General features: G+C 40.1%; 1 protein-coding gene across 10 annotated transcripts in view; it reads left to right on the top strand.

The window, feature by feature from the left end:
- LOC134211809 (uncharacterized) overlaps positions 1-6,786 on the top strand; it is a 105,744-nt gene extending 98,958 nt beyond the window's left edge. For 9 of the 10 annotated variants that reach the window (XM_062689075.1, XM_062689072.1, XM_062689074.1 and 6 more), the window contains one exon: positions 6,149-6,786. In XM_062689075.1, coding sequence (XP_062545059.1) covers positions 6,149-6,235 — 87 coding nt within the window. In that variant the 3' untranslated portion in view covers positions 6,236-6,786. The remainder of the gene's footprint in view (positions 1-6,148) is intronic. The other variant, XR_009979106.1, reaches the window with a different exon arrangement.
- Positions 6,787-13,887: the final 7,101 nt, after the last annotated feature.

Below are 13,887 nucleotides of genomic sequence, written 5' to 3'. Positions count from 1 at the left end.
AATATTCGGGGTGCAATATCTGTGGATCTGTAGCGCGTAGCGGGTGGGCCAGAACTTCATATTTAACCGTTTCTAGGTATCAGGGTTCGTACTGCTCACTCGATCTCAGGAGCACAGGATGCTCCTCTCACGAAAACTTTCGGGAAAAAATCGCTTTTCTGGAAAGAAAAACGGTCGAAGAGTAATTCATTTTTCGCTCACTTCGATTGACGCGGGAAACTGGTTTGCTCGTTTTCTCCATAAACGAACTTTTTCGGTGCCATCAGCAATGAAAACGGTAGCAGCCTTTGTGGTACAAATGACCTGTTACCAACATGCAGATAGCGTGGTGGTGTGGCTAGAGTGAGCGCATTCCATAGGCTATTATTGTTGATATTCTGGGTTCGAGTCCCGCCGTGGCCATACAATTTTTATATTTTTTCTGCGATAATTCTCGCGAAAAGTGTGTGAGAGGTAAAAGTGATGAAACAAAAAGAAATTTCACCTTATATGCACGATTTTCGTTTTCTTCCAAAGCTGGTAGGTGAATGACATCCCTCGCTATAAATAACGAAAATAGATTCTTTCTGGGCCCGTAAAACACTTGTTTTGTTCTCATCGAAACGAAAAGTCGAAACCTTGCTAGGTATGTACAGCTACATGAGGCCGAGCGTTGTTATACTGTAGAATTTGATTTGAAAATGTATTGAAGGTAATCACTTTCCTTCGATGGGACTCGAATACATGACGCTCAGTACGCTAGATTGGTATTTTTAACCTTTGGTTTGGGAAATGGATTGTGATCGACTATGCGGCTTCTGACGCTAAGGTAAATCGAAGGTAAATAGTTACCTCCAATATATTTCTCAAATTTTCCGCATAATGTACATATTTACATCGAAGTCGATACCTGAAAAATAGGCAATAAAATTTGATTGAACTGACTATTAATTAAGTTATATTAAGTTCAGAGACAGTAGTTCATTCAAAAGGTAGAGCGAAACTAGTTGTATATTGTTCGTAATATTCTGATATAAATAAGCCAAAGGCTTACATTAAATGGGTGCCGTTGGCCTGTCAAACGGAGCTTCGCAATATCATTAATGTAAATTGAGAAGAATAACAATCCTAAGTTACTGCCCTGAGGAATACCACACTATTGTTTGAGAAACCTATAGAGAAAGATTAGAACTGATTTAACAGTAACGATCATTAGCGCGAAACAACGGACACGAATTAGAATATTAAACGTTTTAACTACAACCCAACAGGATAAACTAGTATACCTTGCCAATGAGAAGCGTCTGAAGTTGAAGATTCTAGGAGTCAGTTAAATCCTTTGCACAGAATACAGTCGGGACAAATTTGGCATCGTGGTGTTGGCGCCCAGCCACAATGCACGATGGGCCACGCCGGGTAATTAGGAGGAAAAAATATATATTCTAATTCTAGCATTGTACGATGTTATAGAAAGTTGTTTCTTATTAAATTTTGAGGCACTTTGCTGAAGAAATCATTGTTGTACGTCGTTTGTATCACATTTCAAATAATAATGTTAGGGTGACCTAAAAAATCAATATAGATTTAAGAGCATAAAAAATGGACGTTTTGGTTACACAACCGAGTGAATACATAAGTGGACTGCAGAGATAGCACTGTTTTTCATGAAATAAAAACGTCATTTTCAAAGGCCTGTATTTTATGTCTGAAGCACCGAAAAACAATAGAACGCAGCATCATTGCAATCGATTGAAAAAGACTAATAAATGTACCGAAACTCTGGATCAGAATAAATATAGCGTTTTAAGGGGTCCGCAAAGCCGATAAACACTATATCGAGCTAATTCTAGTTAATAACCACCTCAACTGGAAAAGCTCCTAGATTTCCGTGGGAAGATCTTCTCAATTTCGGGACGTAGGAATTTTGATCAGCGGCACACGGATGTAGATATATCTACGAGTTAGTAAAGTGCACGCCCCTTGAATACTATAAACAGAGGCGCGGTCACGTTCCATGACGTGGGTAGGACAAAAACTGAATTTCGAATTAATCATCATTACACTTCCAGAGTTCGTAGATCATTTCCAAGAAGCATGTCTTCAAACATCTTTACGAATTTTATAGATTCTGTAATTTAAAAAAAAATAATGGTTTCAATCAATTATCATTAGCTTCTAGGAATTCAAACCTTTAGTAATCTTCAGAATCATCGTTATGGTCTTATGAGAGCTTATGATCGTCCAAGAATCTTTCAGGGTGTTCAGTACTATTCACGGGTTTTCAGAAACCTTAAGAATAACGATACTCCGAATCTCTTCATAGGCTTGCTATCACACATCCGGGTGTACTACAATCATTATAAACTACTTCATATTTGCATATTTCTTGTTTAGTTTATCTTTCGGAGATGAGCTCGGTAGTCTAGTGACTGCTGGAGAATACATCACATAATGTGGCATTGACTACATCACTTTTCCAAGTGAATCCTTGATCTATACTTCTGTTGCAGAGGTATTCTCGATCTCTAATAGCATAAAAAACTACATATTAACATTTCTCTCCTTTCCCAAGTAACTGGCGCCGTAATTGATCTAAATATAAGCGTTATAAATAGTGTGTATTCAGAATAGATGGTAAATCCCAACTTTTATTCACTTAGATCGTTGCGCAATTTACACCAGTTCTGATAAGTCGCGTTTTTTTTCTTTATTGGAGTGATTTTTCTTAATTTAGAACTCATTACTAGCGGAGAAGCAACCATTGACAAGTACAGTCAGTCTAAGCTAAATTAAGCTAAGCTGTATATCATCGTTTATATCGTCGTTCAACTTTTGTTTAATTCACCTGTCGGTCTGTCAGTTATTATAAAATTTCAGAAAATTATCTGAGCCTCCCTGAACTAACAGAAATGATTACGTACTTCCAGAAAAATTTCAACAATTTCATGGAAAAGCAGAAACTATTGTAGGTATTCGTAGTAGGCATTGAATAGGGTTAGACAGCAGCAATCAATAAATGTAATGTCAGACAATCTAGAGACACGCAATAAAGAGGACGTTATCAATCCAGCTCTCTGTGTATTGTCTTCAATTCAGAAGTGGGATGATGATCTTACGCGACTTTCCAAGACGAAGAGTTGAAAATGAAAATTAGGATGGCCGAGCTGTAGGTATTCGTAGTAGGCATTGAATAGGGTTAGACAGCAGCAATCAATAAATGTAATGTCAGACAATCTAGAGACACGCAATAAAGAGGACGTTATCAATCCAGCTCTCTGTGTATTGTCTTCACTATTAGGAAATTCAAGACTTTTTGGAAAATATCAATGCTTCGACTGTCCTACCCAGGTATTTTCATGCGTAGGACATGTCCTACTTGTCCCACCCACTCCCGGCGCCACTGATTGCAGCAGAAGTAGACCTTGAGCACAAAACAATGAGACTTTGCTGTGGAAGATGGTTTGTCCTCGATTTTGAAACACTACCAAACATACTGGTGGATGTGGAAGTCATGCTTTACTAACAGCGAGCATGAGTCAGAGTAGCAGAGCGCATGCTTTTCTGTAATTTTCTTTCACCTTGGGTATATGGGCCCTCCCGTTAGTCGATTCTTCAACGATGGACTAACTGAACATGAAAATCGAATGGAGGATCAACTATTGGAAAGCAATGTCATATTATAGACCTCCAGGGTGTCTACTATAGGGTAAAATCAGTCAGCCTTTAAAATGTCGATTTTAACGAATAACGTCGTATATTCGGATGTTTTATGTAAGTATCGCACAGGGGAGATGCAGAACTTGCCATTGGGCGGAGAGTCCATTATTGGTCATTTTTCCAGTATTTGCACTACTGTTTCGACTCAAATTCTGAACAACACTCATATTCCTTCTTAAATCGTTTGTAATCTTGATCCTCCAATGCCATTGTTAGTAAGGTTTGGGGTTATTTGGCCGAATGCCGTTTGGCCGAATAGTTGAAATACATTTACTTATTAAGTGTGTGAAGTGAGAAGTAAGTAGAGAAAAGCAAGAAGTGTGTGTAATGGGAAGCAAGAAGGGAGAAGTGACAGATGAGAAATGAGTAGTGTAAAGTTTTTGGTAAGAAGTGAGATGTGATAGATAAGAAATGATAAGTAAGATAACAAGTAGCAAGCAATACGAAGCAAGATCATCTTGGAATGAAGAATAAACAAATAAGAAGAAGGGCGAATAAAGAATCAAGAAAGAAGAAGGAAAAAGAAAAAGAAGGAAATGGAAGAACAAGGAAGAAGGAAGAAAAGAAAGAAGAAGGAAGAAGGAAGAAGAAGGGAGAAAGGAGAAGGTAGAAAGGATAACGGATAAGGAAGAAGGAAGAAGGAAGAAGGAAGAAAGAAGAAGGAAGAAGGAAGAAGGAAGAAGGAAGAAGGAAGAAGGAAGAAGGAAGAAGGAAGAAGGAAGAAGGAAGAAGGAAGAAGGAAGAAGGAAGAAGGAAGAAGGAAGAAGGAAGAAGGAAGAATGAAGAAGGAAGAAGGAAGAAGGAATAAGGAAGAAGGAATAAGGAAGAAGGAAGAAGGAAGAAGGAAGTAGTAAGAAGGAATAAGGAAGAAGGAAGAAGGAAGAAGGAAGAAGGAAGAAGGAAGAAGGAAGAAGGAAGAAGGAAGAAGGAAGAAGGAAGAAGGAAGAAGGAAGAAGAAGGAAGAAGGAAGAAGGAAGAAGGAAGAAGGAAGAAGGAAGAAGGAAGAAGGAAGAAGGAAAAGGAAGAAGGAAGAAGGAAGAAGGAAGAAGGAAGAAGGAAGAAGGAAGAAGGAAGAAGGAAGAAGGAAGAAGGAAGAAGGAAGAAGGAAGAAGGAAGAAGGAAGAAGGAAGAAGGAAGAAGAAAGAAGGAAGAAGGAAGAATGAAGAAGGAAGAAGGAAGAATTAAGAAGGAAGAAGGAAGAAGGAATAAGGAAGAAGGAAGAAGGCAGAGGGAAGAAGGAAAAGGAAAGAAAGAAGAAGGAAAAAGGAAGAAGGAAGAAGGAAGAAGGAAGAAGGAAGAAGGAAGAAGGAAGAAGGAAGAAGGAAGAAGGAAGAAGGAAGAAGGAAGAAGGAAGAAGGAAGAAGGAAGGAGGAAGAAGGAAGAAGGAAGATGAAAGAAGAAAGAAGAAAGAAGGAAGAAGGAAGAAGGAGGAAGGAAGAAGGAAGAGGGGTGAAGGAAGAAGGAAGAAGGAAGAAGGAAGATGGAAGAGGGAAGAGCGAAGAAGGAAGAAGGAAGAAGGAAGAAGGAAGAAGGAATAAGGAAGAAGAAAGAAAGAAAGAAGAAGAAGAAAAAAAGAAGAAGAAAGAAGGAGGAAGGAACAAGGGCCACTCGTAAACTGTTAGGAAGTAGGAAGAAGGAAGACAGAAGATAGACAATGGAGGAAAGAAGAAAGAAGAAAATAGGAAGATCAAAGAAGGAAAAAGGAAAAGGAAGAAAAAGAAGGAAAAGAAAGAAGGAAGGAAGAAGGAAGAGAAAGAAGGAACAAAGAAGATAGATGATGGAAGGAAGCAGGAAGACAGAAGAAGGAAGAAAGAAGAAATAAGAAGGAAGATATAGGATGGAAAAAAGAAGAAAAAAGGAAGAATGGAGAGGGAAAAAAGCAAAAGGAAGAAGGTAGATGGAGTAAGGAAGAAGGAGTAAGAAAGTAGGGCCACTCGTAAACTGAGGTAATTTTTTAAACTATTCGGCCAAACGGCATTCGGCCAAACGACCCGTTTGGCCAAATGGCCTGACACCGTTAGTAATATGAGTCTTGTTCGTGATTTGAGTCAAAACGGTACCATCAATCAGGATAAATTACGCTCCATCGGATTTGTCAGAATTCTGGCTATTCACTTTAGAGAGACAATATTGAAATCTCGCTTAAGTATTCAAAACGACATAAGTAACATTTTTTCATGAATTAATTTGAGTACTGCAATCAAAAGCTTTCATATTAGTCTGTTGATTGCAATATTCAAATTAATTAAAGAATAAAATGTTACTTAGGTTCTTTTGAAAAGTCAAGGGAGAACTCTCTTTAATATTTCATGAATTTTCAATACATTTTTTTATCACATGTTATATTTATTTCCATTTTAATTGTTCTAGTACATATTCTCGTTATATTTGTAACGATATTATTTTTAATAAAACGAATGTCTAAGTAATGCATCTATTTCTTCTTTTCCAGGATTGGTTCTCGCGGCAACAACTCGTCATGCTGGTGTTGATAATAAATATAGCTTTGGCAATTATGTTTTTCAAAATGCTAACATAGCATCTACCGTACCCATGTTTGCCATTCAGCATTTTTCTGAATATAATTGTATATCAGAAAAATCAGAAATGGGGATGATATTTAAGCGAACATTATGGGATAACTCTAGTAATTGCTGTACGTGCTTAAATCATTGAAACAGCACTAAGACACTTCTATACTTTGAATTTGCAATTCAGCCAGCTGCCATCGATTGCCACTAGACTGAACGTGTAAGTCGAGTGAATCATCCTTAAGATTGGTGTTGTTATAAAATATTAGTTATATTTTTATGTTACTTATATGTTTATTTATTTTCTTAACATTATCTAGTTTTCATCTTACATCTGCTCTGAATGTCCAGCCCACCTTACTAAAGATTCTTACCTGTTGAACCAGCTAAAAAGTTTAATGATTGAATTTGGTAAAGATAAACTTCGTTAAATTCCTTTCACGAATTGTTGAAATATAACTTGTGAAAGCCTTCAGAACCAAAGCGAATTTAAGCACTAAACAAACAAAATAAATATTCGATGTCGAAATAAAATATCAATCTGTATTGAAATCAAAAACTTGTTTCTAATTCGTGTCAAATTTAGTTCTTCCGAACAATCCGTATATAATAGGAAAGATATACCTTTTTCACTAGTATCTTGATATAAAACGTCTCTAGTGGAGATTAGACGTGTGATTTTACATCTAGAACAAGGATTGCAGAGTTTGTTCTAAATGAACAATGATAGACGATAAACAAGAGGCATAAATGAATGCCTTCCCTTCAGTGTGATTTTTCAAAGTTGATTTTTGATCTTGCATAAGTCGTATCTAACTTTGCTAGGCCCAAGAGCCGAAAGTCTCGTTAATAAAGACCAATTAATTGGAATCCTATTCATAGCGACAATATGTTTCCCAGAAGGTTTCAAATAAGAAGTTCTCGGCTTATGCGAAAATTCTAAGTTATAAGAGTTATAAGAGTTTCGGAGACATTCGGTGAAATTCTCCATTTTGTAAAAATAACGGTCCCTATTTACAAAGGTACCGAAAAGGTATGAATATAGACGAGAAAAACGACATTTTTTAGGACTTATATCGCCAAAAACGGTAGTTATGGTCAAATTGACTGTATCTGAACAAGTGACCCATCGGAATAACTTAGAAAAGGAGGGCCACCTGTCCCTGAATCTGGGATCCGTACGAGCAGAACAGTGATAAAACCCAGTACGACATAAAATGGCAGCAATTTGAATTTTTTCCTTCACTCAGGCTGACGCGGGTTCCTAGTCTCGTTAGAATCAACTACACAAAATCATTCATGCCTTTGATATCATCGCAAGATGGCAATAAATCTTTGCAATAACACATTATGAAATAAAATAATAACAATGAAATCAACTGTTTTACTCAAGTTTACGAAAACGCGACTCACAAGATTCATTCACAGGAATATGACTTTATGTGAATGAATCCTGAGAATGAATCTTTTAGAATTGTCGCTTACAACATGCCGTAGATTATAAACAGGAAGTACTGCGGCGCGCATTGTACATTTTTCAAGCGATCAAAGATCATGGGAAAAGTACACGGTCGAACATTTTAAGCGCGCAAATGTTTCGAAAACTGCCATAGGATTATTTGGTCTACTCAGCTTGGCCAAAGACACGAAGCAACTCATAAGCAGGATCAGAAGCAGCATTCTGAAAATCCATGTGGTAGAACCGTACAGCGGTCATGCTATACCAGCAAGGCTAAGCTGCGCCGCATGGCGAACCACGGACCATATGCCAATATTCATAGTCTAAGTTTGAAGACTTAGGATAACTCTTTGTATAACATATATCAGATTGAACTGTACTTCTTTGTATTTTTTATCCCGAGCCATTCTTTTCATTCCAATTTTTTAGTTGCCACCCGTTAATATCTTGCATATTTGTTGAGTCGAATTAAATTCGCAACTCGCCACTGTAAATGGTGTTTTGGGAGATCGTGATGTGGCCTAATATGCTGGCTTTCTTTATCTTTTTTTGCTCATTAAAGTCTATTTATTTGATTTTTTTACTCTCTCAGTTTTTTTTGTCTCTATCCTGTTTTACTATGTACCACGAACATCAGGCTATCCCATCTGGAAGATGCTCCCTTTTAAGCTTTTAACATAACTGGAGATCGGTTAATAACCGTTTAAATGTCGAGTAAGACTGCTCATGTGCAATAAACATTATTGATGTACCCTCCCGACCAAAAGTTTGGGTTCACCCTCAAAAAATATAGGCAAAAGTTTTTGGGCGTATTTTTGCCGCCTTACATCCGAGCTCCGGTATTGTAAGCTTAGTTCAAAGATTATGAGGAGATCTTGCATCGTAGATATTTAAAACGCACATTTTCTATTTTTATGTACTAAAATATTCACTTTAATTTACACGCTTTTCTTACATTTATATTGCAAAAATATGTTCATTTTTATCGAAACTCAGCGCACGAAATTTCAAAATAAAAAGTGGAATGAAAAGTTTTGAAATAAATTTAATATTTTGGAGCTATTTAACGACTTACCTCCATCATTACATATTCATAACATTTTCATATTAATTTTTCACTTAGCTAACCCCATTGGTACTTCGCGTACCTGAAGGAATAAAATAGACCCCATCTCGCGGTTCTTAGCCTCTTAGCGTTAGCGTTAGCGTTGTTACGGTATACTTCGTAGATTGGACACTAGTGATACTCATGTTTCTTATGGAATCCTTATCCAGATTGCTATCGGAAATCAAGGTGGGGAGTTACCCTTGATTCCAATCTAAGATAAAAATGGCATAAGCATGAGGATTACTACTCCCGGCCACGCCCATCTTTACCGTAACTAGGGATAGGAAAGGAAATGTTGATGTAGAACTTACTTAACGAGAGGCCCCGACTTGGCGACGCCCTCATAAGTTCTACGGAGTTGGTGGTTGGGTAGGGTAAGGTAGGTCATGGAGGTTTGCCTCAAGCTGGCAATTCGACCCACATACTATGTTGTTTACCTGTTTTTATTTAAACTCTTGCCAGCCGGCTGTCGAAAGAGTATGCTAATATCGATTTTATTTACAGTTTATTCTTTAAATAATTTACAGGCGATTTCTTAACCTCAATCTATCAACAACTATCCGTTGAACAAATCTAGATTTACCAAATTTGTACTTTCTGCTCAGTGAGCAAAACGATTCTTCTAGGTTCATCGAATACAAAAATCAAACCATGCCTTTTAAAGATAATTATACTAAACAAAGTTTTAAAAGTTTTATTTCAAGTATTTTCGCGATTTCTGATATAAAATTCAATAGCTCTGAGACGTAAACGGCCAGAATGCACCACCACCAGAAAATATTCATCACGCGCTGATCTACCTAAACACATATCACACATAGTAATAGAAATGGTACTTCCTTTTGCGTTGTACAAATATGTTGCATTTCACAAAGAACATGACTCTTCTCTTTTCTCCATTCCCTCAAACTTTTCACTCAAATTTCAATGTTTCACTTCAATTTCAATAAAACACGTCACAGGACAAATAAAATTAAATAAATAAATAAATGAATAAATCAATAAATAAATAGATCAATGAATAAATAAATAAATACCACAATCACTCGCGAGCGCGTCACTTGTTTGGGGTTTTCTATACGGTAAAGGCTATATGATCGCTCCAAAAACAAACTTTTTTTACCCTTTCTTGCGATATGTGATGCTGAAAATAAGCTCCTAATCATTTGATGGCAAAAAATTTAAAAAAAAAACAATCAAACAAAATTAAAATATTCTAGCTAAATTTTACTATTTTGGTCGAGCATGGGTCAGCCGCCTGACACCCGCGTTGAAAAATATGTTCCATGCGTGCCCCCCACATAAAATAATAACGTGTGCTAATCACTAATGATACTAAAAGATTTAAATGGAATTAGGTATTGTTCCCGCTTATCATTTTAGCACCGCCAGGGGGAACTTGGCCGGTACCCACTGCACTTTTCTTTCCCTTTCCACAAACAATTACCATCATTTGTGATATTTCAACGGAATCTTATTGGGAATTCTGAAAAGGCAGACAATCAATGCAGTTAGATTGCCAGGTAATACGTGCACATCGTAGCACTGGTGATGCATCACAATCGTATATATACAGGAGTATATGCACTATATGATGACATTGACCGGAAGATTAGATAAGCATTCCCCCCCCCATCTCGCGGTTGTTAGCCTCTTACCCAGAAACTCCTATCCCTACCTCCCCGCGGTGCTGGCCGGGATACGAGCAACCTTAGGGAAGATCGGGTAACCAACCCCGGTGGGAACTATGGTCGTATGATGACAGGGAAGGGGGGTTTGCTCCTCTCCGGAGGTGCAAATCTTATTGAGTGTCTGTTCTCCATGTCAGGATCGGCTCACAACAGCGTCTGTTCTCCATGTTAGGGGCGGCTGATCACCGTCCGAGTGCCAGCGAGGGACTCTAAGTGAAACTGTGCACCATGGTCCACCGGAAATAAGGAGGAATGATCCTCCGGAAATTTAGGGGGTTTGGTGTCAGGCCCTGCAAGCCAATCAAAAAAAAAAACTCACGCTACGGACAATCAACAAGAGAGTACGGACCGGAACCATCGGCGAAAACCACTGCGACGAAAAGGGACTAGCGATTGGAAACTCGATTCGTGAGACTGCAAATCTCTCAACTTCATCGGGAGCACACGCATACTCGCCGATGTGCTCAAGGACCGTGGATTCGGCATCGTAGCGCTGCAGGAGGTTTGTTGGAAGGGATCAATGGTGCGAACGTTTAGAGGTAATCATACCATCTACCAGAGCTGCGGCAACACACACGAGCTGGGAACAGCTTTCATAGTGATGGGCGACATGCAAAGGCGCGTGATCGGGTGGTGACCGATCAACGAGAGAATGTGCAGGTTGAGGATCAAAGGCCGGTTCTTCAACTTCAGCATAATCAACGTCCATAGCCCACACTCCGGAAGCACTGATGATGATAAGGACGCATTCTACGCGCAGCTGGAACGTGAGTACGATAGCTGCCCAAGTCACGACGTCAAAATCATCATAGGAGATTTGAACGCTCAGGTTGGCCAAGAGGAGGAGTTTCGACCGACTATTGGGAAGTTCAGCGCACACAAGCTGACGAACGAAAACGGCCTACGACTAATTGATTTCGCTGTCTCCAAGAATATGCCCATTCACAGCACCTACTTCCAACACATATCGGTACGCCTTCCGTATCGGTACACCTGGAGATCACCACTGCAGACAGAATCACAAATCGACCACGTTCTGATTGATGGATGGCACTTCTCCGACATTATCGACGTCAGGACATATCGTGGCACTAACATCGACTTTGACCACTATCTGGTGATGGTGAAACTGCGCCCAAAACTATCCGTCATCAACAATGTTCGGTACCGACAACCGCCGCGGTACGACCTAGAGCGACTGAAGCAACCTGATGTCGCCACTGCATACGCGCAGCATCTCGAGGCAGCGTTGCCGGAAGAGGGTGAGCTCGATGGGGCCCCTCTTGAGGACTGCTGGAATACAGTTGAAGCATCCATTAACGACGCAGCGAAGAACAACGTCGGGTATATGGGACGAAGTCGACGGAACGATTGGTTCAAGGAAGAGTGCAGACAGATTCTGGAGGTGAAGGACGCAGCGCGGGCGGTCGCTCTGCAGCAAGGTACCCGGCAGAACGTGGAACGTTATAGACGGAAGCGGAGACAGCAGACCCGCCTTTTTCAGGAAAAGAAACGCCGCCTGGAAGAAGCGGAGTACGAGGAGATGGAACAGCTGTGCCGTTCTCCAGAAACACGCAAGTTCTACCAGAAGCTCAACGCATCCCACAAAGGCTTCGTGCCGCGAGCCGGAATGTGCCGGGATAAGGATGGGAGCATCTTGACGGACGAACGTGTGGTGATCGAAAGGTGGAAGCAACACTACGAGGAACATTTGAATGGCGCTGAGAGTACAGGCAGTGAAAGTCAAGGTAGCGGGGTAGATGAGTACGTCAGTTCAGCGGACGATGGAAGCCAACCAGCCCCCACCTTGAGGGAAGTTAAGGATGCCATCCAACAGCTAAATACCAATAAAGCAGCTGGTAAGGATGGTATTGGAGCTGAGCTCATCAAGATGGGCCCGGGAAAGCTAGCCACTTGCCTGCACAAATCGATAGTCAGAATCTGGGAAACTGAACAGCTACCGGAGGAGTGGAAGGAAAGGGTTATATGCCCCATCTACAAGAAAGGCGACAAGTTGGAGTGTGAGAACTTCGAGCGATCACCATCCTTCCGCCTACAAAGTGATATCCCAGATCATCTTCCGTCGTCTGTCACCATTAGTGAATGAGTTCGTGGTAAGTTATCAAGCCGGCTTCGTTGACGGCCGCTCGACAACGGACCAGATCTTTACTGTACGGCAAATCCTTCAAAAATGCCGTAAATACCAGGTCCCAATGCATCATCTGTTCGTTGATTTCAAGGCGGCATACGACAGTATTGACCGCGAAAAGCTATGGAAAATTATGGACGAGAACAGCTTCCCTGGGAAGCTTACCAGACTGATCAAAGCAACGGTGGATGGTGTCATGGTGTGCAAAACTGTGTGAAGATTTCGGGCGAACACTCCAGTTCGTTCGAATCGCGCCGGGGACTAAGACAAGGTGATGGACTTTCTTGCCTGTTGTTCAACATTGCGCTAGAAGGTGTCATGCGGAGAGCCGGGTGTAACAGCCGGGGTACGATTTTCAACAGATCCAGTCAATTTATTTGTTTCGCGGATGACATGGACATTTGCAAAGGTGGCAGAACTGTACACCCGCCTGAAACGTGAAGCAACAAAAGTTGGACTTGTGGTGAATGCCTCAAAGACAAAGTACATGCTTGTGGGCGGAACAGAGCGCGACAGGGCCCGCCTGGGAAGCAGTGTTACGATAGACGGGGATACCTTCGAGGTAGTCGAGGAATTCGTCTACCTCGGATCCTTGCTAACGGCTGACAACAATGTCAGTCGTGAAATACGAAGGCGCATCATCTGTGGAAGTCGGGCCTACTACGGGCTCCAGAAGAAACTGCGGTCAAAAAAGATTCGCCACCGCACCAAATGTGTCATGTACAAGACGTTAATAAGACCGGTGTTGATTCAGTGTTATCTGTTTAAATGTAGACTAAATAAATGAATGAACCCCTAGAGCTAACTTAACAATTACTGAGGAAATGTTGGAAAAACGTTGAAAACTGCTATTTTCCTAGACCGACAATCGTGTGTTCATCGAATACTAACTACGAACATTCGGATCAAACAAATATACAAAAGTATGTATATCAAGATTAACCTACCTACAGTGCCTCACACTTCGGTGTTCGTTTTAAATACCTACGACGCAATATCTACTCATAATCTTTGTACTGAGCTAAAAATACCAGAAATCGGATGTCAGACGGCAAAAATACGGACAAAAACTTTTGCCTATATTTTTCGAGGGGAAACTCAAACTTTTGGCCGGGAGTGTATGTTATTTATAAATTAAAGGTCTATGCAGTTGCATAAAAAGTCAGAACTTATTTCCTCTTTTTGAAAAAATACATTTATGTAGGAAAACTGGTTCTTTTTCCATCTCGAATAAAATATAAGAAACTATGAAA

The sequence above is a fragment of the Armigeres subalbatus genome, chromosome 2, assembly GCF_024139115.2.
Source record: "Armigeres subalbatus isolate Guangzhou_Male chromosome 2, GZ_Asu_2, whole genome shotgun sequence".
Taxonomy (NCBI): domain Eukaryota; kingdom Metazoa; phylum Arthropoda; class Insecta; order Diptera; family Culicidae; genus Armigeres; species Armigeres subalbatus.
The sequence above is the reverse complement of the archived record's forward strand: the minus strand, read 5'-3'. Positions and strand labels throughout refer to the sequence as shown.